This window comes from Carcharodon carcharias, chromosome 26 (assembly GCF_017639515.1).
Source record: "Carcharodon carcharias isolate sCarCar2 chromosome 26, sCarCar2.pri, whole genome shotgun sequence".
Classification (NCBI taxonomy): domain Eukaryota; kingdom Metazoa; phylum Chordata; class Chondrichthyes; order Lamniformes; family Lamnidae; genus Carcharodon; species Carcharodon carcharias.
This window is the reverse complement of record NC_054492.1, coordinates 37,277,940-37,305,381: the sequence shown is the minus strand read 5'-3', so window position 1 is coordinate 37,305,381 and position 27,442 is coordinate 37,277,940. Positions and strand designations below refer to the sequence as shown.

At 40.0% G+C, this 27,442-nt stretch overlaps 1 protein-coding gene across 2 annotated transcripts in view; it reads left to right on the top strand.

Annotated features, from left to right (window-relative positions):
• clpxa (caseinolytic mitochondrial matrix peptidase chaperone subunit Xa) overlaps positions 1-22,586 on the top strand; it is a 38,679-nt gene extending 16,093 nt beyond the window's left edge. The window contains exons 6-14 of one of the 2 annotated variants that reach the window (XM_041175050.1): positions 3,589-3,630; positions 10,780-10,956; positions 11,453-11,617; positions 14,192-14,280; positions 17,190-17,354; positions 17,894-18,193; positions 19,086-19,178; positions 19,767-19,873; positions 21,624-22,586. In XM_041175050.1, coding sequence (XP_041030984.1) covers positions 3,589-3,630; positions 10,780-10,956; positions 11,453-11,617; positions 14,192-14,280; positions 17,190-17,354; positions 17,894-18,193; positions 19,086-19,178; positions 19,767-19,873; positions 21,624-21,714 — 1,229 coding nt within the window. In that variant the 3' untranslated portion in view covers positions 21,715-22,586. The remainder of the gene's footprint in view (positions 1-3,588; positions 3,631-10,779; positions 10,957-11,452; positions 11,618-14,191; positions 14,281-17,189; positions 17,355-17,893; positions 18,194-19,085; positions 19,179-19,766; positions 19,874-21,623) is intronic. The other variant, XM_041175051.1, reaches the window with a different exon arrangement.
• Positions 22,587-27,442: the final 4,856 nt, after the last annotated feature.

Genomic DNA, 27,442 nt, shown 5'->3' with positions numbered 1-27,442 from the left:
TGGCCATGCTACGAACGCTCCTTCCGTAGCCATAAAGTTCTGAGGTAGGTGGGATTTGAACCTGGAGCATATAACCCAGAGGTAGGGATGCTATAACTGCACCACAAACCTCTCTCGCTGTTGATAAATTATCAGACTGCTTAGACATCCAGTAGCGAATGAGCAGAAATTTCCTCCAATTAAATATTAATTTAGAAGACTGATGGCATTGTTTTCTGTTCCCATTCCCAAGTCCATACCCAAGCTACTGACTCCATCCCTCTTCCTGGAACAGTCTGAGATTAAGCCAACCTGTTCACAACCTCGGTGTCATACTGGATCCTGAGATGAACTGCTGACCTCTCATCCATGGCATCGCTAAGACCACCTGTCTTCAACCTCGGTAGCATCTGGCAACTTTGCCCCTGTCTCAGTTCATCTGCTGCTGAAACCCTCACTCATGCTTTTGTTACCTCAAGACTCGATTCCAGTACACTGCTGGCTAGTCTTCTACATTCTGTCCTCTGTAAATTTGAGGTCATCCAAAACTCTGCTGCCCGTGTCTTAACTCACAGTTAGCCCTATTCCCCTATCATCCCTGTGCCCACTGACCTTGCGTCAGACAACATGTTGATTTTAAAATTCTCAACCTTGTTTTCAAATCCTTCCATGGCTTTACACCTCCATATCTGTAATCTCCTCCAGCCCCACGGCTCTGCGAGATATCTGCAATCTTCTTGAGCACCCCAGATTTTAATCGCATTACCATTGGTGGCTGTACCTTCAGTTGCCTTGGCCCCAATCTCTGGAATTCCTTTGCTACCTCTCTGCCTCTTTACCCTGCCTTCCTCCTCTTTGGCCATTTGAACTAATAACTTCTTATGTGGCTCGGTGTCATACTTTGTTTTGTAATGATCCTGTGGAGCGCCTTGAGACGTTTCATTATGATAAAGCTGCTACATAAATGTAAGTTGTCAGCGTTCTATTTTCAACAAAAGCTAAACCCCATTTTCTAGTTTGTTCCCCTTGATGATTAATATTCTTTTTCAAGCAGCTGTCTGATTACTTTTCAAAGAATTTATGGACTTATGTTTGTGGCAGAGATTTCCTCAATCTAAATACTAATTCCATGTGCCAAGAAATCAAATGATATTGTGTGAGGTAAAAGGCAGTCAAAATTGAACACTCTGGTAATTTGGCTTTTATGCAAACCAACAGCCAGAAAAATGTCAAATCAGCTTGGCCATTGAGCTGTACGGATGGTAAAGTCTGTTGTGTAATACCTCTGAGAGGTATAATTGCCTCAACAGATCTATTTATGTTGAGTATTTTATTAGTCATCTAATCAAATTGCCCTTTTGTTAATGGGCTGTAGTACATTCTATTATGCAGTGTTTGTGTTTTCATGGTGACCAACTATACGTTAAAGCTTTTAATGACAGTTTCTATTGCCAATTTATTCCTGTCAGACATATTACATAATGCATTTTACCATCCTTGCATGCATAGTATTCAAAATTTAGCAGTGAAATACATTTATGGTATTTATAGATGGACTGTTGCTGAACAATATTGACAACTAAAATTGCTGTTTGAAATAGCATAACATAAGTATTATTGTAGGGCATAACTATTTTTGGAGATTTAAATAGTTGATGTTTAATTTCTGTAATATCTGTTTCAAATGATAAACTGTTGTCATTGTATTTGATATTCAGTAGAGATGTGGCGAGACTGTCTACAGAATTACACCTGCAGCAGGGCCACAGTGTTGTTCAAGTTTAAGACAGACTGCCTTCTTTGTACCAGCAACATGAGTTGCTATTACTGTACCTCAGCATTCTGTTCTAGTTTCAAGTTAAGACAGCTGCACAAATTATCGTAGTGAAGTTTCAAGTTTCTGTTCGTGGAATTCTTTATAGTCATTTACCTGGAACTTTGCCCCTTGCTTGCAGAAAATTAAATGTGCTAAACCATCCTTCACTGAACCAGAACTCTTGGAATGTGCATTGTGCCAAAATGATGTCCATTAATGCTCTAGTACAATTCTTACTTGTGGTTTGTGCTTCAAGCAACCACTAGTCTTTATTTCGCAAAATTTAATCTTGGTACAATTGCCTGCACTACAGATTGTTATTCCAACTAACACTTTTAAAATGTATTGGATGTTGTTTTGGCATTAGAGAGCATGGGAAAGTTTGTGGAGTGGGATGGTGGGGCAATCAGGTCCTTTAATGTGGGATTCGGAGGAGCACAGTTGCTCCTCCCAGCTCCACATTCCGGGAGGTTACTGACCTTTTTAGGGTTGGTTTCCCTGTGCAGCCTATGACAGCAAACTATTCTTGGGAGGGTGGGGGTGTCCAAGATGTGTAAGCGAAGAGCCTATCACCTGCTGCAGGCATAGATGAAGAATGCCTCTTATTTTTCCTTGCCTAATGTGCAGTGCAGTCTGCTTCCTGTCTGCCATTTTGGAGCCTTCAGTGGCCACAGTTTCTGGGCTGATGTATAGGTTTATTATGTCATTTTCTGACTTGTAATTGAACTGAATTAGCAATGTACTTCCACATTCTGTTTGCTTTGTTTATTGTCCCTACACTGGTTTGGCTTGTTAACTTTTATGTTTTAATTTTAGCTGTGCCATGCACTGCTTACTTGTAATGTCCTTTTCCTTTCCAGTGTGTAATACCTTGTACTTCTCTGTATTGTATTTCATCTGCTAAGCATTTGCCAATGTGCAGATTTGATCTCCACTTTTGTAGGTCCAGTCCGCTAGTTTAGTATCATGTGCAACTTTGTGACTGGTGAGTGCAGAAATAAAAGGCAATTTCTTTATTCCAAAAAAAATCAGCTTTTTTTTATGTTCTTGCATCATGTGTACTTGAAATTACTGCTACAAGATTGGAACTTAAGTCCAAATGGTTTGAGTGGAGTATAGCAGTGGTTCAAACAGAAGCTACTGAATTTTCAGCTCTAAAGCTGTATTATTTTGATCCAACAAAAATTTTAATTGGGGTGAACCTCAATACAAATATACAACTAACGTAGATTTTTAAAATTCTTAATTGTAAATTATTTAGTTATCGATAACTAGAGTGACGTAAAATGTTCTAACTTTTAGTTAGATAGAGGAAACAAGCGATTCATTTTCAGTCCCCAGAAGAATTACCTTTTTTATGAAGTAGAATATTAACTGGTGGTCTGCTATAGTACACTAAATATATAGAAAGTGTATATTTTTAAATTGTTAATCTGCCAAGGTAATTTTTGTCTGCACTCTATTACAGTAGAATGCATTGCCAGATTTGTTATTACCTGCCCCTCCTCAAAATGTCCATTTTATATTGGTCTCAACTGGTACATATTGTTTTAACTTTTTTGTAGGGTGTGTCGTGGCTAAATGAAAGGCCTTCACCACTTAAGGAATCAGTGTGCAGTTACACTACTCCAATCTGAATCTGTTCTGTGCATTAGAAAAGATTTGTAGACCAGTGTAAAGAAATAAAATGCAACAGATATATTTATTAAATATGCAGATTGAAAGTTCATCTATGTCTGTTGCTGCATCTAGTTAGTTCGTTCTTTGATAATATTTCTAACCTTTCTCTGTAGAGTTAGAAATCCGAAGACGAGAGGATGAGTACAGATTTACAAGTAAGTTGATTCCATCTTCTCACCTGTGCCTTTTTTTGGTTTTTCTTTATATTTTTGTTGTTTGAAACTAAAAAAAAAACAGTTCAATTGTTAACTGAATTGTGTATCCAACCACATGGAAAGTCCTTGGTGGTCTAAAAATGGACACAGGTGATCATACAGATTTGTAATTTGTTTCAAAGTGAGGTTTCTTCTGAAACACTTTCAGAAGGACAATAAATATAAAGTGCAGTGGTGTTTTTGAGAAGACGTGTGTTTATTAAATAGAAAATTGTACAAAATGCAGAACATGTTGAAAACTTTCTGAAACTTTAACGAAAACTAATTTTGGAAAGAGCACTACTGAAATTCATCACGAATTTCCACGTGTTTGTAATTTTCTGCAAGTCTCTAAAGTTGTCTAATCTTTATTTTTATTTTTCAATTTGCCACCTTCTGCCTCTGCTAGAACAAAAAAGGTTTAATTTATGATTTACAACACATTTTAAAAAAAACAAATGTGAAATTCATTGAAAGCCTGATTTGAAAAAGGCTTGTTCTTGTTTTGTAATATCTGAGACACACTGTATTGGTAAACTATTGTAGTTGTCTCAGTTTGTTTCATGTGGAAAACGTCAACCACGGTCTTAAAGGTAGCCAATAAAATTTCATAATCAATTCACTACATAAATTTGAATCAGCACATTTTGTACTTTATAAAAACCCTGATGATATATAATCTGTATACTAGCCTTTACAGAACATACCTTTTGAAAAGAGGGGAAAATGGCAATTTTCACCTTTTTGCTTTGTTGTATCTGGTGGAAGTGATAACGTTTGTTTCTTCTTCTGTATGTTAAACCATTATTTTGTTCACCATTTCAAAAAAGTCTGTGACTCCACAGATCTGCAGTGCTGCAGTTGTACGTTTTGTCAATACATGTATGTGTCTGCACCTGCATGATGAGAAAGCTAATGTCGTGTTATGTTTACCCCATTAAAATAACAGCTGTATCTTTTGAAACTTGACTGATTTTAAGAACTTAATGTTGGAATGAGAAAAGGTCATTCTGACCTTCCAGCTCACCCTGTCATCCAGGTCCTCCTTCAGGATCTGACCTGACCCTTTCTCTTCCTCCTCCAAGTCTCTATTGTTCCCCTCATTGCTGAATCAGAAATTGATACAATTCTCTTTTGAATTCCTCAGTGTACTGATGTCAGTTCCAGGAATATCCTGTGGCTCCATTGTAAACCGAGAGCATGCAGCTTTAACCAGATTTATAGCCCAATCCAAGAAGCCACTTGAGGCCAGCAAATCTGTATTCTCAGCCTTTAACATTGTTTCATTGGTCTCAGCAACCCTTGGTCTGTCCTAATGTTTCCATTAGAGACATTCAGGGATGACCTCTTAATTGCTATCAGCCAAGTGAGGAGGGATGCCTGACTGAGTTTTTATGCTGGCAAAGTTGGTGCACCTGTTGCAGTATGCAGTGCAATTGTATTCCAAATAAATATTCCTGAGATGATAACTTCTCAGACAACATCATATTCTTTGAATCTACTAATGAATCTGAACATAATTTTCTTTGTAACTGCCACCATATAATTCTTTAACTGATTATTGCATTCAAATTTCTTTAGTGACTCGTTTTCATTAATAAACCCTTCAGTTTATAATTCTCTTGCTAATTTTTGTACCAGTATGCAATTGCTAACATTTCTGTGCGAGTTAGTAATGCCCTCTGTATTTTACCTCTTAACATGCAATTCCCACAACTTTAGACATTATTTACAAACTTAGACATTTTGCTATAATGGTTCAACTGCTTGAGTGAATTTTCACTGGACTGTCTACTGCATTGTCAGAATTCAGTCATCTAAATTAAGTTGTGTCATTTTCCTAATTGCCAGTTTCAAATATGATGAGTGGCAAGGAACAAAACAACACATCTTTGCTGCACTGTCTCTTACGGATGTTGTGGCCATAGTGGGTGTATTTACAGTGCAGCTGCTAGGGAGGAAGAATCATGTTTATTTGTACAATAAGTGCGTTGTAAGCCAAGTTTGGCACCACGCTGGATTTATTAGTGTCAAAGTGAAGCAGTGTGGGCTCCTGCCACCAGAGAGTCAGATTGAACCCGACTCTGGGTTTGCACTGAAAGTTTAGCTTCATTGTTGAGTTAGATGGACCCTGATATCATTCAACTGTCTATGTAATTGCCCAACTAATTGCTCAGCTCGAGATGATCTAGCATTGACCAATTTTCTTGAATATCAAAGCGAAGTGACAGCTGTCATCTCCTTTACAAAGCCATGGCTACAATAGCGTCACAGAGTTGCTGGCACTTAAAACGTGGAGGTTAGGTTTATGCTGCCTGCCCAAAGATAGCTGCGATGTTCTACATCAGTTCAAAAAAAAAGTCTGCACATTGTACCAGCACAACCTCTCCCCACTGCCTACACATGTCAAGCTTTCTCCTAGACAGCATCGCCACCCTGGGCACCTTTCTTTAGACACAGAAGGCAAAATGGTAAAGTTGACCATTAGTTTGCTGAATCAGGGATCCTGGTGCATGCAGACTCTGGGAAATCCAATACCCAGTGCAACTTCTGCAAGTCTTTCCTTCTGTCAATAACTGCCAGAATCAAATGAGTCAGTTTGGTTCATTTGAAAGCGGTTACTATCTGTGGCCCTACATTTTATTTATTCATTGCATTATATTTATATGAATATAAATCATCTATTTTGTTTTAAATAATGCTTTTATCACATCACACATTAATTTGTTCAAAACTATTTTATTTTTTTATTTGCATTATATTTAGTAAATTACTGCAAGTATATTGCCATGACAAAAAAAAATAGGATTCTGGTGCATATGATTTATACACATTTTTGAGAGCAGTGATGACACATATATCTTCATGTGGCCTTATGGCAACAGGATGAAATATGAGGAGGCTACCCCATTTGATGATAACTGCTGCACTCTGAAACAGTTCTTCTTCCACCACCCATCTTGTTTTGTTTTGACAGAATTGGATTTATTAATAAAATGTTAAAAACTAAGTTTGAATCTCTGCATTTAATATCTGTGGGTACATTTGAAATATGAGATGAGGTCTATTTAAAGGCTTCAGGCCCTTATATGGACATACTGCTACTTGGTTGACCTAGTTACTAATTTATTTCCTGGTAGGAATGACAAATATCATTTTGCATGGATGTTTATTTATGATGAGCTTTTCAATCTAATCATAGTTGTGTGGACAATTATTCAGCTTATTTGATGAACATAAATAGTCATTGTGCTGTTTGTGCAGATCTAGCAACTAACTAGTCCATAATAACTAACTACTGCCTCTTAAAAGTCTTCACAAAACCAATCTTTTAGACCATGCTCTCAGCCATCTTTCTGAAATTTTTACTACTGTTCATCATCTTCTCTGTGTAGCACCTTGGGATATTTTCGCAGTTAAAGGCATTGTATAAATGTAAGTTTTTCGTGATTAGCATTTAGATTCTAAAATGGTTGTTGGTATATGTAGTTAGTAATTTTACTGTTTTGTTTACATAAACACCTGGGGATGTGGGTAGAATTACTAAATAGTCATAAAATTAGTCATTCAAAGTTAGAAATGGCTATAAGAAGGTTGTCCATCTCTCCAAGTCTTGAGACTTGAGTTCTGCCTCTGTTCCATAATTGGAAATTTCACTTGTGCCTTTGTGAATTACCAGCTTGTGCTGACAAATTCTTTGTGCGAGAGATAAGTTGTGAAAGTTGTTCCATTTACTCTATTTGGATCTACCATACCTGGAATATGCTATAATAACCTGTGTCACATGGCAACCAGATGGAAAGGATCCTGGGCTGGGGAATTTCACATCTTGTGCACAGATTTTGTGCATGAGAGAGAGATGTGACATAGGAGTTCATTTCTCATTCTCCTTTTGTGGAACTAGGCTAGACAAAGTATATCCTGCAAACAATGGCTATTGGCAATTGTACAGAAAAATTAGTTTCAAATGGCGGGTGAAGGCGGGAGTTCTAATTTCTTTTCAGATCTTCTACAGTTTTAAACCATTAATTAAAATATCTGAGATAAATGTGGTTTTGTTATGTGTCACTGAGGGTTGCAGATATTTGTGCCAGGGCAGAGTTCAAACACTGTGGCCTGAGTTGGTTGGTCAGCCCAGATATCAGACTGGACAGTTGTGGCCAGAGTATGACAAATGGCCATATGTTAAAGATGCTTGTTATTTGTGGACTTGCTAGTGCAATTGTACACCAACAGTTTCAACTTGAGAAGAAAAAATCTCATCATGTAAATTGCTGAGAAAAAGATGGAAGGTTTTTGTGAGGGCGAGGGGATGAATAAAAGAATAAAGAACCAGCACCTGAGCCAAATACTTCATGGTAGATAAACCAAGAATGAAAATTATAATCTAATGTAACATGAAGAGATTTTTGGCAAGAAAATATCAGGTCACTCTTACCTTGAGGAAATTTTGTAAAAATTATAACTAATTAGTACTACAAATATATTTGTGAAGTCCTGTATCTTTCAGTATGCAAAAGCATATAATATTTTTACTTTGCATTAGCTCCAATGTTTTCATTCATATGTGTAGATGAGCTGATGAGCACTCAAGTAAAGGGACCCTGGCTAACTTTTGTAACCAACCTTGGGTACTGCGGCCAGTTGTGTCTCTGATTGTTGCTGCACCTGGTTATAGTTAACTCTGTGCAGACAAAGAAGAAATCAGGTATCTTTCTGGTCTGTATGGCTCAACTACCACACTGGTGCGGTAAGCTCATCAAAGCCAGAGAGCTGGGGTCCATTTCTAAATGGTTGTCGATCCTATAGCTAGTCACAAGCTCCCAGTCTGAGAAAAAAATAATGAAATTTGAAAAAGAGGAAAATGCATGAGTTTGTGGAAACAAAAAATGTTCTCTAAATATCATCCTGGAGAGGGTAACAGTAGATGGGGATTACAGATCAGGATTGAAGTTTATAAAAAAAAATTTAACCATATTTGCAGCAATCTTTGCGTTTATTACAGAGTTCCAGCATTTTCAGTTTTTTTTTATTTCATGAGATGAAAGTTTATTTACTGTCAAGAGTTGAATAAAGTTCACAGCAGTGGACTAGCATTTTTTTTTCAATGAACCTACTTTATTGAGGTTGAGTGTCTTGGGCTACAGGAAGATATAGACAGGATGGTCAAATAGGCAGATAAGTGGCAGTTGGAAATTAACCCTGAAAAGTGTGAGGTGATACACTTTGGAAGGAGTAATTTGATAAGGAAGTATTCAATGAACGGCATGACACTAGGAAGTTCTGAGGAACAAAGGGACCTTGGCGTGTGTGTCCATAGATCTCTGAAGGCAGAGGGGCATGTTAGTGGGATGGTGAAAAAGGCATATGGGACGCTTGCCTTTATCAATCGAGGCATAGATTACAAAAATAGGGAGGTCATGTTAGAGTTGTATAGAACCTTAGTGAGGCCACAGCTGGAGTACTGTGGGCAGTTCTGGTCACCACATTATAGGAAGGATGTGATTGCACTGGAGAGGGTGCAGAGGAGGTTCAGCAGGATGGTGCCTGGGATGAAACATTTAAGTTATGAAGAGAGGTTGGATAGACTCGTTGGATCAGAGAAGACTGAGGGGTGACCTGATCGAGGTGTATAAGATTATGAGGGGCATGAACAGGGTGGATAGGGAGCAGCTGTTCCCCTTAGTTGAAGGATCAGTCACAAGGAGGCATAAGTTCAAGGTGGGGGGCAGGAGGTTTAGGGGGGTGTGAGGAAAAACTTTTTTACCCAGAGGGTGGTGGCGGTCTGGAATGCACTGCCTGGGAGGGTGGTGGCGGTCTGGAATGCACTGCCTGGGAGGGTGGTGATGGTCTGGAATGCACTGCCTGGGAGGGTGGTGATGGTCTGGAATGCACTGCCTGGGAGGGTGGTGGCAGTCTGGAATGCACTGCCTGGGAGGGTGGTGGCGGTCTGGAATGCACTGCCTGGGAGGGTGGTGGCGGTCTGGAATGCACTGCCTGGGAGGGTGGTGGCGGTCTGGAATGCACTGCCTGGGAGGGTGGTGGCGGTCTGGAATGCACTGCCTGGGAGGGTGGTGATGGTCTGGAATGCACTGCCTGGGAGGGTGGTGGCGGTCTGGAATGCACTGCCTGGGAGGGTGGTGGCGGTCTGGAATGCACTGCCTGGGAGGGTGGTGGCGGTCTGGAATGCACTGCCTGGGAGGGTGGTGATGGTCTGGAATGCACTGCCTGGGAGGGTGGTGGCAGTCTGGAATGCACTGCCTGGGAGGGTGGTGGAGGCGCGTTGCCTCACATCCTTTTAAAAAGTACCTGGATGATGAGCACTTGGCACGTCATAACATTGAAGGTTATGGACCAAGTGCTGGTAAATTGGATTAGGTAGGTAGGTCAGATGTTTGTTACGTGTCGGTGCAGACTCGATGGGCCGAAGGGCCTCTTCTGCACTGCGATTCTATTCAGACTAGGCATTACTGCTCCGGTGTTATTCCTGACCTTGGCGTACCTGGCACCGAGACTGGGTATACAATTGGAAAACCTTTTCATTCACCATCACTGACGACATCTACATTGATTAATCTTTTCCGCCGCCCCCCCACCCCCCACACGCACACACACACCCCGTCCCCATTAAATGTGGAAGTTTTTTTTCTTTAATCATTCTGTTTTTGGGCTAAATCATTAGAAATCAGTTTTTTACACCAATTAAGGCAGTTTGAAAAATGCTTGTAAAAATAATATAGATGTGTGATTCAAATTCATGTGACCTTTAAAAAGTGCTGGTTTTATAACATAGTATAGAAATCACCATCTGGTATCTTTCTTGGTGATCTGTCCTATTTCATTTTACATAGTTTTTTTTATTATTTGTGCCAGAAGAAGTGTTTTTAGGCTCATAGTAACACATTATTTAAATCACTTGCTTAATGTGATTTTCACATTTGGTACAGTTGCTACAAATCTATTAGGAAAATCAGCAAGTGATTATTAGTACAATATACATTTCACAAATATGTTACCGCAATCCCAATTTCTGTAAGATCTTTGGAAATACCTGTAAAATACTGAGATTCTCTTGTTCTTAATGTGAACACTTGTTTTTCTTTCCTATAGAACTGTTACAGATTGCAGGTATCAGTCCACACGGCAATGCACTTGGAGCTTCCATGCAGCAGCAGGCAAGTCAGTCAATTCCCCAAGAGAAGCGAGGAGGAGAGGTGCTTGATTCGACTCATGATGACATTAAGTTGGAGAAAAGCAACATTCTGTTACTTGGTCCCACAGGATCAGGTCAGTGTAACAATGGAAGCTAAGTCTATGGTGCTGCAGGTGGCTTTACATGACCACACATTGCAATGCGCGTGTTTTAGTTCAGCAAGTGTTGTCAAAATTGTACATCATTTGAGTTCTTAAAGACCAAGTGAGTACCCAGATTCAGAAGTGGGGAAGGAATTGGTTCTGCGTATGACCAATCGGTGTCGATGGCTGTTCATACAGATGGATGGTTGTAAGTTCAGACTATTTTGACATGTGACCTTTTAAACGCCATATATTGCACCAACATCCCCTGATTAATTATTTTCAACAGCGTATTTTCATTAGTGTTTTTTATCAACAAGTAATTTTGAGTGCTTAGAAAACGTGTTTATCTAGTGTTTTTCCTTTGTGCACTCAATGTGTTCTTTCCCGATGAAGCACACATATTAGAACTGTGGAGGTGACCATAGTACCACTCCATCCATCCTTTGGATGGAGACATGTAAAGATTTTTCTTTCTTTCTTTTAGGCAAGACCTTGCTAGCCCAGACTCTTGCCCGATGCCTAGAGGTTCCCTTTGCCATTTGTGACTGTACTACCCTGACCCAAGCTGGATATGTGGGTGAAGATATTGAATCAGTTGTGGCTAAGCTCCTGCAGGATGCCAATTATAATGTGGATAAAGCACAGCAAGGTAGAATTTGTGGACTATTAACTTTATCCATCATGACCTTTGGAGAGCCTGAATCATTGAGTTTAAGCATGCTATCTAAACCAAATTTAATTTTGCATTTAAACGTTCACATTGTCCAGTCAAAATAAATAAAAGTAGTATCCCGACAGCATAACACTGTATGTACTGCTATTTTAAACACATTTTTTATTCATGAAGACAGAGAATCTGGTGTGAATGATAACATCAATTAGATTTTCAGATGACAAATCATTTGTAGTTAGCACAGAAAAAGGATCACAAGAACTAGTAAATAGATAAGTAACTTTGGAATGAAAGTGAACATTGACAAAACCAAAGTGATGCCTATCTCAAAATCACCAAGAAATAATCAGATATTCATGGAAGAGAACTAGAACGCATGCAAGAATTCATGTATTTAGGAAGCATAATATCTGCAGATGGAAGATACAGCAAAGCAATAAGAACAAAGGATAGCAATGGGAAAGACCATATTTGGTAAGAAGAGACGTTTGCTCACTGGGGAGATGAATAAACAACTCAAAAAGCAACTTGTAAAGAGCTTGTTGTTTACGGATATGAGACGTGGACCTTACAGAAGAAGGAGACCAACTTGCTAAAAAGTTTTGAAATGTGGGTTTGGAGAAGAATGGAAAAGACCTGCTGGACAGAAAAAAGTAACAAATGAAGAACTGCTGTAGAGAGTGAATGAACAAAAAACTTGTTGAACATAATTAGGAAAAGATAGAAACTGAGTAAGACACATTTTAGGAGGAAACTGAAGTGTAAAAGGCATTATGGAGGGAAGATTTCAAGGAAAAAAGGAAGGAAGGGAATATCGATGTTGGATGGCTTGAAAATTGAAGGAAGTTCTTGGCAAATAAAAAGAACAGTGCAGGATACAATGATATGGAAAGACTGCTATAAGCCAGGGATCTGCCTTTGGGCAATGCACACATGATGGTGGCTTTATTCATTAAATTAGCAATAGTTGTTACAATTTAATGTCATCAACTGGTTCAAATTATGGAAGGAATTATGGTTGTTTCATCCTTTAATAGACATCTTAAACTTGATGCATTTGCTGGTATAATGTGGATGAAAATTTTTCCTTTTATGTTGGCAACTTTTCAATTAAGAATGCATTGAACAATATAAGCTGTTTCCTGAACTGCAAATATGAAACAAAGAAAGCACAAATTCATGGGAAATTAAAATAATTTAAAGAACAGAAGCAATGCCATACATGGTTTTTTTAACTATTGTTTTATCTGATTAAGAACTTGACGTTTTTTTAATTCATTCATGGAATAGGAACATCCTGGCAAGGCTGTTATTTACTGCCCATCCCTAATTGCCTTTAAGGTAGTGGTGAGCTGCCTTTTTGTATATAACTGAGTGGCTTACTAGGTCACTTCAGAGGGCAGTTAAAAATCAACCACATTGCTGTGGCTCTGGAGTCATACACAGGCCAGACAAGGTAAGCATGGCAAATTTCCTTCTCTAAAAGACACACTCATGACCCTGATGGGTTTTTAGGACATTCTGGTAGTTTCATAGTCAACATCACTTATGCTGCTTTTTATTCCAGATTTTTAAATTAATTAAATTTAAATTCTCATCTGTCGTGGTGGGATTTGAATTAGTGTCTCCAGATCTTTAGGTCAGGATTCTACATTACTAGTTATATAATGTAACCTCTATGCTATCGCACCCCTAATCTCTGAACTCTCAACTCACTTGATAATTTGTCATATTTGACATTGAAATTAATCTGCATTTACTCACTGTTGCGGTGTTAATTCCTACTAAAAATACCTCTCTTGGACTAATCAGGTTTCAAAAGAGAAGACAAAACTCTGCCCTGTAGGTAATAGAACTGAAGAATTTTCATCAGTCTATTGTCAAAACTCTGGTGACTGTCCTCTACAGTCTTTCAAGGCAAGGACTTGAACCCTGGTGCTGTGTTTCTGACTGTCCATAGCTACTCTTTCGTTGACTTGTCCTGTACTGCAGCTGCATCACGACTTGTAGGTTCAGGTTGCTGTTAATTAATTCAAAGGTTGCCCATCTACCTTCGGATGGCATTTCCTCCATCAGGGGTCCCATTGTTCTCCTCCAGGTATTCATTTGCCCCAAACCATTGGCGGCCACATTTCCTACATTACAACAATAACATTCAAAAGTATGATGTTGGATATATCTTGATGCAATTGGAGATAAATTACACAGCCTTATTTTCTTTGGAATTGAGCTTAAAAATCAATGTCAATTGGTTTAGATCCCATTGCAACCTTAAGCAAATAACCATGACTTATTCTTCAGTGCAATGCTGAGGGCTCCTGCCTTATTGCTGGTGTTTTCTTTGGAATGAGACATTAAACTGTGGCCTCATCTGCCTGCTTGGTTCATATAAAAGTTTCAGTAGTATTTTTCTTTAACTCTCCTGGTGTACTGATCAACATTTATACCACTGCCGTCACCAAATAGATGCACTAGTCATTTATCTAATTGCTGTTTATGGGGCCTTGTGTGCAATTGGCGGTTGTCTTACCAAAATCCATTCTTTTGCAGGAATAGTATTCTTGGACGAAGTAGATAAGATTGGCAGTGTGCCAGGGATTCATCAACTACGTGATGTGGGCGGTGAAGGTGTTCAGCAGGCAAGTGATAAGGAATTTCATTTTTTTTATAAAAGCGAAAAGGAAAATATTTTTTATATGAACAAATTTTAACGTGACAAAATAATTGACTGTGATTATTTATTGGTTTCTAGTTTTAGTTTTTGCCTGCAGAGAACAAAGAAATGGACTAAACTTCAGATATTAATTAAAATGGAGAGATGATATTTACAACCTGGGCAGAAACTTGGCTTCAATTGATCAAGACTAGGAACTATATGTTCCAAGCTATAAAATTTTTATAAGAGATGGAGAAGTAAAACCTGGCAATTACAGGGCAGTCAATTTAACATTGATTTTGGGGAAGCTTATAGAGCCACTAATCCAGAAGAAAATTAACATCCACTTGAGCAAGCATGGACTAATATAAGACAACCAGCTCGGATTTGTTGAGATTGACTAACTTGATTGAGTTTTTAAATGAGGTAACAGAGAAGGTGAATGAGGGCAGTGCAATGTGTTGTGTTTGGACTTTCAAAAGGTTTTTGATAAAGAACCAGATATTTGGCTTATTAGCAAAAAATTGAAGTCCCATGAGATTAAGGAGGCAGAAGCAACATGAAATATCAAAGATTACAATGCAAAATAAGAGCTCATGGTGTAGGGGGTAACACTAACATGGATAGAGGATTGGTTAGCTAGCAGGAATAGAGAGTAGGCATAAATGGGTCACTTTTGGGTTGGCAAAATAAGATGAGTACCACAGGGATCAGTGCTAGGGTCTCAACTATTTACAATTTATATCAGTGACTTGGATGAAGGGACCAAATGTATGGTTGCCAAATTTGCTGATGACACAGTTAGATAGGAAAATAAGTTGTGAAGAGGACATGAGTCTGCAAAGGGACAAAGGTTAAGTGAGTGGGCAAAAATTTGGCAGATGGAGTATAATGCAGGAAAATGTGAACTTGTCCACTTTGGCTGGACAAATAGAAAAGCAGCATATTATTTAAAAGGAGAGAGATTGCAGGACTCTGAGGTACAGAGGGACCTGGGTGTCCTGGTAGAATCACAAAGTATGCAGATACAGCAAGTGATTAGGAAAGGTAAATGGCAAGTTGTTGTTTATTGCAAGGGGAATGGAATATAAAAGTAGGGATGTTTTACAGTTGTTCAGGATGTTGGTGAGACCATACTGGACTAGTGTGTACTGTTTTGGTCTATTTATTTAAGAAAGTATATTAATGCATTAGAAGCAGTTCAGAGAAGGTTCACTCGGCAGATACCTGAAATGGTGGGTTATCTTATGAGGAAAGGCTGGACAAGCTGGGCTGTATTCATTGGAGTTTAAAAGATTGAGAGGTGATCATATTGAAATATATATCCTGAGGGGACTTGACAGGGTGGATGGTGAAAGAATGTTTCCCCTTGTGGGAGAGACTAGAACTAGGGGACACAGTTAAAAAATAAGGGGTCTCCCATTTAAGTCAGAGGTGAGAAGAAATTTTTTCTGAGGATCGTGAATCTTTGGCGCACTCTTCCCTGGAGAGCAGTGGAGGCAGGGTCAGTAAATATTTTTAAGGCAGAGGTACAAAGCCTTTGACTCCCTTGTTAGTCAAGAACCTATCGGGGGTAGGTGGATTGTGGAGTTGTAGCTACATTCAGATCAGCCATGATCTTGTTGAATGTTAGAGCAGGCTCAAGGGGCTGAATGGCCTACCCCTCTTAATTCATATATTCACATGAGTACAAAATTGGCTGAGGGATAGAACAGAGTTGTGTTGAATGTTTTTTTTTAAACTGGAGGGAGGTAAACAGTGGAATTGTCCAAGGTTCAGTCCTAAGACCGCTGCTGTATTTGATATGCATTAATGATTTGGACCTGGGGGCAAAGGGCACTGTTTCAAAATTTGCAGATGAGACAAAATTTGGAAGTGTAGTAAACACTGAGAAAGATGGTAATAGATTTCAAGAGGACATAGACTGGTGGAATGGGCAGGCAAATGGTAGATGAAATTCAACAAAGAAAGGTGATGACATTTTGCCAGGAAGAATGAAGAGATGAGGAAAAACAGTGCAAGCTAAATGGTCCAATTTTGAAGGGAGTGTAAGAAAAGAGGCCTTTTTGTTTGTGCACAAATCATTGGTGCCAGGACATGTTAACATGGCAGTTAATAAAGCATATGGAATTCTAGACTTTATAAATAGGGGTATAGAGTACAGAAAGCAGGACGTTATTTTAAACCCACGTAAAACACTGGTTCAGCCCCAGCTGGAGTATTATGTCCAATTTTGGGCACTGCACTTAGGAAGGACAAGAAAACTCTGAAGATGCCACAGAAGATATTTACTAGAATGGCTCCAAGAATGAGGGATTACAACTACAAAGGCTAGAGAAGCTGGGTTATTCTCCTTAGCGCAGAGAAAGTTAAGGGGAGATTTGATAGAGGTATTTAAAATCATGACAGTTTAAATAGAGAAAATAAAGAATAACTACTTCCAATGATTGAAGGGTCAATAACCAGAGTGCAGGGTTAATATGGTTAGGTATAGAACCAGAGACATGAGGAAAAAGTTCTTAAAGCAACAAGTGGTTAGAATTTGTAATGAACTGCCTGATATGGTGGTGGATACCGATTCAATAGTAGCTTCAAAATGAAACTTTATAAATTATTTAAAGGAGAAAAAATTGCAGGGATATGGGGCAAGAGTGGGACTATCTGAATTCCACTTAAAGCTAGTGTAGATTTAATGGGCCAAATGGCCTCCTGTGCACGCTATTCAGTGATTGCGGGCTGTTAATGGATTGCTTTTGTCATCTTCATTTAAGTTAGAGGTGCCATAGGAATGTAACAGTAGTGCCACAGCTGAATCATTTTTAACAATTCTGGTTGAATTCACATGGTGTGTATTTATTTTTAAAGGACGAATTTCTTTATTTTTCCATGTAGGGGCTACTGAAGCTGCTTGAAGGTACAATTGTAAATGTGCCAGAAAAAAATTCAAGGAAATTGCGAGGAGAAACCGTTCAAGTGGATACTACTAATATTTTATTTGTGGCATCTGGTGCTTTCAATGGTCTGGATAGGATTATCAGCAGGAGAAAGAATGAAAAGGTATGGATTCCCTGACTTGTTCTCCATACATCTTAGCTTTGAGAAATGTTTCATACTGAGTGGATGAGACTTCCGTTGGCCACATTGCTCTGCAATCAGTTGTGTTTTTTCCCTCTCCGCAATCCTTATCCAAGTGGTCATCCTTTGTGTGATTATAGACAGTTAATGTCTGCAGATTAGTTCGTTGTAACTTCATCACAGCCAGACTTGACTTTGTCCTTGAATAATTTCCACACTGTTGTTCACATAAAACACTGATTTTATTTTGTATAGAGGAGGATGATGGTGACACATTGAACACTGTTAAACAGCTTAAAGAATACAACCCCTTAGGGAGGTTAGGAATACATTTTAGCAAAGGGAAGTTAAATCATATAGATAATGTCCCTTTGTGGGCACTGATGGAATTATCAATTCATAATTAGTGTTCACTGTTAATGGAGTTTTTGAGCTTTTTTTGTTTTTGTCAAAGTAAATAATTTGCATGCGTTAGCAAAGTTCTTGCATGACATTTATACCTTCTGTCTCTATCTCTGCAGTACCTTGGATTTGGCACCCCCTCAAATCTTGGCAAAGGGAGAAGGGCGGCAGCAGCTGCTGATTTAGCGAATACAAGCGGTGATAACAATACTGTCCAGGAATTAGAAGAAAAGGACAGATTACTCCGCCATGTCGAGGCCCGGGACCTGATAGAATTTGGAATGATTCCAGAATTTGTAGGACGCCTGCCTGTGATAGTTCCATTGCATAGCTTAAATGAGGAAACGTTGGTGCAAATTCTAACAGAACCACGAAATGCTGTCGTTCCACAGTACCAGGCTTTGTTCAGTATGGATAAGGTTTGAAAACACTACTCTCTTCGTTCTCCTCTGTTTTTGTTATTTATCAAAGAAGGGACTTACTTTGAAATGGTTCTTTCCTGCATAATAAATAAAAAAGCTTCTCTTTTATCTGGATCTTTATTGTATTGGATGTGGAACATTGGAGAGATGAAAAGACCCTTAGCCCATCTAACTGATCTGCTCAGGTCTGTTTAGATAACTTACTTGGGTCATTTTTGCATTCCTCGCCGGAATGCAGATTTTCTCATTTCCCTTTGCTATTTATATTGCTCATAAAGTTTTTAAACCATCTGGGAGCTACTGTTTGCTGAAAATTAAGACTATTTAGACTTTCACTGTTAATTTCCATGCAGGTCTCTTAATTGTGCATGATTTTTGTCTTTTTTAAATGGGAAATATCTCCTCAAAATTATTTGCAGTGCACCTATGTAACTTGCTCCTGGAATCAGTTACACAAAAATGGCATTTGGATTTTAGCTACTACTTGTGCTTTTTTTGGGGGAGACTCGGGCCTTGCATGATAGCTTTGGCCGAGAATGGCAGTTTGCTGATCGAAATGCATATTTGTATTGCCAGTTAACACAATTGCAACCTGTTACAAACTTCCCTCTCAGCCATGTTTTAAATGGAAATAAAGTAATATCCGAATCAGTAGAAAAGTTATTACTTAAAATGTGCATAGAATGATACCTGAGATGCTAGTGGGTGATAAATAATTATTGAAAGACTTGAGCTAAATATAAACCTGTCTTTTCAAATAATAACTTCCCCTGAGTCTTACAATTTGGACCTAACCATTTTATTTAAATATTATGTCTGGAGGGAATAATTTGAGAAATGCATATTTGTTTTGGTGTTGCTGATTTTAATTTTTTTATATTTTGTGTAGTGTGATCTTAATGTATCTGAGGATGCCTTGAGAGCTATAGCTCGACTCGCTCTGGAAAGGAAGACTGGTGCTCGAGGCCTTAGGTCAATCATGGTAAGTTGCTGAAAAGATTGCTAAAAAGTCTAATTTATATGATTATTGTTGTTCTTTGACAATTTAATTAATAGAGAGGTGTTGGGGGTACAGTGTCAGAAAATGCAAATTTCTGACTGGATAGTGTAGATTTGAGTATCTGCTTAATGTCAGAATGAAAAAATCCATCAACTAGTTGCATATTTTAAATCCAAATTTGAAATTTATCACTGGCAGATTACTGTATGTACTGTAAGCAGTGTGTGACATGGTTTTTCTAATATCCCTGCTTTTTTGTGAAATCTCTAAGATATATTTCAAAGTATTTCATCTTCTATTTGAAAGGAAGGGTTATTGAAGCAACAATCTCATTTATATAACCCCTTTAACATAATGTCCCAAGGCGTTATCAAACAAAATCTGACAAGGAGCCATACATGGAGATATTGGGGCCTCCTAGGCATCGAAGAAGCACCTTGCACTGAGCTAGTCCTTCGAGTTAGAATTAAGCGAAATGTTCAGAGGTCTGGGAGGTTAAACGGTTAGTTGATTGGTTTTTGTGGGTGGTGATGTAAAACAGCAACTCATAAAAGAAAAATGTATTTTCAGGAAAAGTTGCTGTTGGAGCCAATGTTTGAAGTGCCAAACTCTGACATTGTAGCTGTAGAAGTGGATAAAGACATTGTGGATGGAAAGAAACCACCTGCATACATACGGTAAATTTTCAATGGTCATATAGGTCTGGATAAAATGAAAATCTGACAGAATCTGCTTCATGTGGTGCAAAATTTGTGAATGATTCCAGTCTGTTCTGTATATTTGTACAGTTGAATTTAGAGTGCATCACTTTTAAGATGGATAAAAGCTTCTATTTAACACTTAACTGATAATTATCCACAGACCTAGATTATTGTTGGTAATAGTAACACATTTAAGGTTCCCAAGGATTCAGCTTTTCCCAGTGAACTCCCTGAAAGCCACTATTGTGGCAGTGGCTAGGGTTGTGTAAGCTTCTTGCACACTTGACCGTCAGTCCTGACAAACTGCGATAAGCTATTTGTAACCCTTGCACGAATTTGTCCTCACTAGGCCTCCTTTCCAGATGGTGATGGAAGGAAGAAGCAAGTCAAAACCCATTTCAAAATCTTACAACAATACCTCAGCCTTCTTCATACCACAGTGACCCTAGAGGCTATTGAGTAGCATCTCTCTTTATTGTTTTAAATATTTTTTCATTTAACTCCATCCTACTCATGATGCAATATTGTGCTTTATTTTCTTCCCCCGAAGCATTTGGGGGAGACTGGCTAAGTCCTTTATCGCAGCAAATAGCCCTGCCACAGTGTAATTTTAACATCATTTATTTAGTAGATGGAGTACAGTTCCTGAGGAAGTGTAGCAGTACATTTTCTCAATAACTCCATGCCAAATTCATGTTGGGAAAAATACCATCAATCAGATCTGATGGCCACTAATTAGACCAGAAGGCTGGATAATTTCTTCTGCAGGACCTGGGATCAAACCCTTTTTTTTTTTAGGAGTCATGTAATGGAACGTTCTCTGATCTGCAGAACAGCTAAGCTAAAAGATCATTAATTCTGGTAACGGCATAATAGCCAGGGGAAATTTGGTTCTTAAGCCTGTCCGAGTTCATTCGTAACTGTACCTGCTCTTTCAGACTTCATCTGTTGTCTTGGGTGGATTGTCACATTGACAAAATTCCATCTACAACATTTACCTGGTGGCTTGGCTCTTAATAGAAATTGGTTGCTATGAGACCAAGTTTTATCTTCCTTTTAGATGCTCTTGTTGCAGCATGTAAAATATTTTCTGTCCTGAAAAGCATGCATCAATATTTGGTGTCTTGCCCCCCTCCCTGTTACTGCCATCCCCACGCCCCCACCCCAAAACAAGCTTTGCACATATCCCAGTTTGGAAAAAGGCTCATCAAACGTTGTTGACACTTGCACTGGATCATTGCTTCTACATTTTAGGCCAAGTGGTTATGGTACTGGGTTTGTAACCCCAAGATCAAGAGTTCAAATCTCACAATGGCAAACTATGAAACAACGTAACTTCATCTGAATAGGAACAGATGGAAACGTGTTTGTACTCGAAAGAGTTACATTTTAGGCTGCATGCCTAAAGGACAGCTGTAATGCATCATCATGGAGTAATCAGCACAATTTTTCTATCAAGTGTTACCTGGATCTAACAATGACCAGGGAGTTACAGTTTGGAAGCATTACTTTGGGGCTTGAGAAATCAGTTTTGTTGCACCCCTTGCCTCTTTAAATTTTAGGAATTTCGGATAAGTAACAAAGGCAGGTGAAAGAGATAAAAGAAATTTTAGATTTTGCTGGCAGATGTTTTGCTACTGTGCCAAATATTTTGAAGGACTTCTTTTTCCATGTAGGTCCCTCAAATAAGTCATTTTTAACTGATGAGATATTTTCTTGTATTTAGAGCCCCATCTAAGGAGCCTGTCGAAGAAGATTACGATTCTGGAGTAGAGGATGATCGGTGGCATCGCCAAGCAGATGCAGCTAATAATTAAACAACAACAATTTGGAGCAATTTGTGCAAAGATGAGCCTCGTACAACATGAAACTTTTTATTTTATTTAATTTTAAGTGTGTTATTAACCAGTTGCTCTCACCAGAGAGAGCTACCCTTTAAAGAGATTAGCTTTTTGGAAAGGGCTAGAAATCTCCTCTCCCTTGACATGATCTCAGCAGACCAGTGAAACTGATCATGTGTTTGTAAAATAGCAAAATTTTGTACAGTGGACATTATGCTGTCTGTGAATTTTACTGTAAGCACATTCTGAATGTGTTTAAGATACAATTTTTAACAGCTGCTTCCCTACAGTAACTGTTTAGGAATGAAAGATGCCTACCCACCCCAGTACAAAGAACGGAAGAAAAATTTACTGACTGTACTTTTTAATTTTCTCTAATATGTTCAAAAATTGACTGTTTCTTTGGGCTAGATGTGCTGTGGTCATATTACAAAGATATTTTGTTTCTTTTTAAAATGTAGAATTTCTATTTGCATTCAAGATTTAGAAATCAAATTGAGGCAAAAGAGTCACAGCAAGTGTCAATGGAACTAAACAATATACATGTTTTACTAACACAGGTATTGCAGGGATTTCAGCTTCAATTCTTGATTACAGTAGTTTGGACATGATTTTAGTTTCATTTTGCTTGTGCTACAGTATACATAACATTGTTTTAGATGCATTCAATATTATGCACAAGGAATAATCCTGTACCATATTTTTCTGTACTTTTATGCAATTGCTGACCAGAAACAGGATTGGCTTTAGTCCTTTAGAAATGGACTTTACTGGAACATTAAAGGATTTGAAGATGAATTATTGTAAATTTCTGGTTATATAAATAAAGTGTATAAATTAAGCACTTACCAAACTCTGACATTTTTTACTTTGGCTATTGTTGGAGTTTGACAGTGAACAGGCAAACTTAGAATGGTTTAAACAAATAATGGAGATTTCTGGAAAAAGCACAGAAACTGGTTACACGTTCAGAGATGTATACGTAATCCAGAACTGGTACTATGTACAGAATCTGCAGCAGAAAAAATGCCAGATGGCATTTTGTGTTCTATTTAATAAATTTAGAGGAGAAACATTTTGGTGCAAAATACTTTAATGGGTTGCAGTTTCTACCACACTGATCGTAATTGAGCGTGCCAGGATTTTAGAAACAGGAGGTTTTCCACCTTTCTTCACCTGACTTAAGTATATGTCCAGAGGTTCCAGTAGTCCAAGGATACTTGAACAAATGAAATTTTTTATTCAGTCATGGAGTGCATTGCAGCTGAGCCAATTCCTACGGCCAGATGTCTATATGTGCATTTGAAGGAGAAATCGCTGGATACCTATCAATAATCCTGGACTTTTAAGATAAATTCAGCAGTTAACACTGTCACCCCAGCTGAGATCAGGGAACTCCAGTACAGAATGAAACCTGTGATTTTCCAGGTCTTGTTATGGTTCAGTGCCTTATTGGATGGTATCTTTGCCATTTAACCATCAGGGGGGTTTAGATTTTTTGTTAAATCATTCTTTCTGGGTTTCTTTTCATTTTCCTTTGTGTCTCCTGCATCCTCACGAAGGAAAGAACGAAGGATGTACTGAAAAATCAAAGCAAGGGATGTTCTGTTGTTAGAAAACAGCTGGAGCTGATTAAGAACTTAAATGGCAACTGTACCCTTGTACATAAGTCGTTGCAGATGACATTCTACCTATTCTTTCAAAATGGGAAACTTCCAAGGGCTCTGCCAGAGGTTAACTGGGTGTGGGCTGCATCATCATTGAGAATCCTAGAAAGATACAGCACAGATGGAGGCTTGGTGTAATAAAAACAGAAAATGCTGGAAAACCTCAGCAGGTCCGACAGCATCTATGGAGAAAGAAACATTTCGAGTCCGTATGACTTCTTCAAAGCTGGCTTAGTGTGTTTGTGCTGTTGGCCTACTCAATCCATCAACTTGGATAGTATTGATAGCAATCCAGTCGAGATTTTATAGCCCTTGCACAATTCATTAAAAATATTTCAAATCAGTTGTGACCCCAGCTCTGCAGGCTACCCATCAATTACCAGGCATCCAATTGACCTTTGCACTCAATAATGATCCCATAGCACTTGGATGATAATACTGCCTTCCTGTAAGGTCTCCATCCCATTCTCTCAGTTCCTTCGCCTCCGTCGCATCTGTTCTGATGATGCCACTTTCAAAAACAGTTCCTCTAACATATCTTCCTTCTTCCTTAACTGAGGTTTTCCACCCACGGTGGTTGACAGGGCCCTCAACCGTGTCCAGCCCATCTCCCATGCATCCACCCTCACACTTTCTTCTCCCTCCCAGAAACGTGATAGGGTCCCCCTTGTCCTCACTTATCACCCCACCAGCCTCCGCATTCAAAGGATCATCCTCCGCCATTTCTGCCAACTCCAGCATGATGCCACCACCAAACACATCTTGCCTTCACCCCCTCCCAGCGGCATTCCGCAGGTATCCACTCCTCCATCACCCCCTACACCTCAACCCGCTCCCACAGCACCTTGCCAAGCAACCGCAGAAGGTGCAACACCTGCCCCTTTACTTCCCCTCTCCTCACCATCCAAGGGCCCAAACACTCCTTTCAAGTGAACCAGCATTTCACTTGCACTTCCCTCAACTTAGTCTACTGCATTTGTTGCTCCCAATGCGGTTTACTCTACATTGGAGAGACCAAACGCAGACTGGGTGACCGCTTTGCAGAACACCTTCGGTGTGTCCGCAAGAATGACCCAAACCTCCCTGTCACTTGCCATTTCAACACTCCACACTGCTTTCATGCCCACATGTCTGTCCTTGGCTTGCTGCATTGTTCCAGTGAAGCTCAACGCAAACTGGAGGAACAGCACCTCAACTTCCGACTAGGCACTTTACAGCCTTCCAGACTGGGTATTGAGTTCAACAATTTAAGATCATAACTCTCTCCTCCATCCCCATCCCCTTTCTGATTTTCCCCCTCCTTTTTGTTTTTTCCCAATAATTTATATAGATTTTTCTTTTCCCACCTACTTCCATTATTTTTAAGTGTATTTCCATCCATTGTTTTATCTCTACCTTTTAGCCTATTTCGATCCCTTCCCCCACCCCACCCCCACCCCCACTAGGGCTATCTGTAGCTTACGCGTCCTGCTTTCTACCCTTAATTAGCACATTCCTTTAGATAATATCACCACCTTCAACACCTCTTTGTCCTTTTGTCTGTGACATCTTTTGGTTATCTCCACCTATCACTGGCCCTCTATACAGCTCCTCTTGTCCCACACCACCCACTCCCCCCCCCCACCCCATCCCCTCCTTAAACCAGCTTATATTTCACTTCTATTTTTACTTAGTTCTGTTGAAGAGTCATTTGGACTCGAAATGTTAACTGTGTTCCTCTCCGCAGATGCTGCCAGACCTGCTGAGTTTTTCCAGGTATTTTTGTTTTTGTTTTGGATTTCCAGCATCCGCAGTTTTTTGCTTTTATCTTAGTGTTTAATTGACTGCCACTTCTCTTCAAGGAATGCCTACCTTGAAAAAGTTTTGCCCTTCTCTCCGTTAGGATTTTCGTATCTCTCTTTTCCCTTATTCACCTTCATTGCTTTCCACTTCTTTCCTGGTGTTTGACAAGGTGTTTACTAAAACCCACTTTCACAGCCATATCTCCTTCCTCAGTGACTGTCTCTGTCTCCGACTTACCCCACGTGGATTTCAACTGAAATTCCATCTCTCATGTTTCGAACCCACCCAGGATTACAGGTATCTCTGGGACATACAACGCTCCTCGGACTGCTGTTCCCATCACATTCTGAGATCCATACTCAGTGCCATGCGCCGCATATGAATAAGCTCGACCTCTCCCTCCAGCAACACTGCCACACCCTTTTTCAAAGCTAAGCGGGCCCCCAGTTTCATTTTATTCTTCGTCTCATCCGACACCTCAACAAGAAACTTTGTCTCTTTCTTTCAGGTGCAAAGGAACGCAAGCTCCAACAACTCATTGACACCAACGCCCATCCAGGGCCCTCCACCCCTGCCTGTCCCTCTGTCCCCACCCCGTCTTCCAATCACAGCCCCGGCCGTGTATTCACCATACGCGCTGACATTCCTCTCTCCGACGCTGAACGTTCAGTGCTCAGCAAAGGACTTAGTTTCATACCCTTATGCCCTCATCTCAATGAATTTCGGGCTCGGCATGATGCTGAGCTCTTCTTCCACCCCTTTCGTCTCCGTGCTCACTTCTTTGGGCAGGAGTCTTCTTCCTGTTCAACGGATCCTTTTACCCACCTCCAATATTCTCCCTCCACCTGGACCCCTCCCTCTGGATTCTTACCTTCTCTTGATCTTTTCATTGAGAACTGTTGGCGTGACATTAGTCGTCTCAATTTCTCTGCTCCTCTCACCCACTCTAACCTGTCTCTCTCTGAACTTGCTGCACTCTGTTCTCTCAGGTCCAACCCTGACATTGTCATCAAACCCGCTGACAAGGGTGGTGCTGTAGTTGTCTGGCGCACTGACCTCTACCTCGCAGAGGCTGAGCGTCAACTCGCAGACACTTCCTCCTACCTCTCCCTGCACCATGACCCCACCACTGAACATCAAGCCAGGATTGTTACTGACCTCATCTCCTCTGGATATCTTCCTTCCACAGCTTCCAATCTGATAGTCTTCCAACCTCGGATGGCCCGCTTCTACCTCGTACCCAAAATCCACAAACAGAACTGTTCCGGCAGACCGATCGTGTCAGTCTATTCCTGCCCCACAGAACTCATTTCTTGTTACCTTGACTCCATTCTCTCTCCCCTTGTCCAGTCCCTTCCCACCTATATCCGTGCCTCTGACACACTACATCATATCAACAATTTCCAGTTCCCTGGCCCCAACCGCCTCTTCTTCACCATGAACATCCAATCCCTCTACACCTCCATTCCCCAGCAGGATGGTCTGATGGCTCTCCGCTTCTTCCTCGAACAGAGTCCCGAACAATCCCCATCCACCACCTACTCTCCTCCGTCTGGCTGAACTTGTTCTCACACTGAACAATTTCTCCTTAAACTCCTCTCGCTTCCTCCAAATAAAAGGTGTGGCTATGGGTACCCACATGGGCCCCAGCTATGCCTGTCTCTTGATGAGGTATGTGGAACATTCCTTGTTCCAGTCCTACTCCGGCCCCCTCCCACAACTCTTTCTTCGGTACATCGATGATTACTTCGGCGCTGCTTCATGCTCTCGTCAGGACTTGGAAAAATGTATTAATTTTGCTTCCAATCTCCACCCCTACATCATTTTCACATGGTCCATCTCTGACACTTCCCTTCCCTTCCTTGACCTCTCTGTCTCAATTTCTGGTGATAGACTATCCACCAATGTCCATTACAAGCCTACCGACTCCCACAGCTACCTCAACTACAGCTCCTCACCACGCTTCCTGTAAGGAGTCCATCCCATTCTCTCAGTTCCTTTGCCTCCGTCGCATCTGTTCTGATGATGCCACTTTCAAAAACAGTTCCTCTGACATGTCCTCCTTCTTCCTTAACCGAGGTTTTCCACCCACGGTGGTTGACAGGGCCCTCAACTGTGTCCGGCCCATCTCCCATGCATCCGCCCTCACGCCTTCTTCTCCCTCCCAGAAACGTGATAGGGTCCCCCTTGTCCTCACTTATCACCCCACCAGCCTCCGCATTCAAAGGATCATCCTCCGCCATTTCTGCCAACTC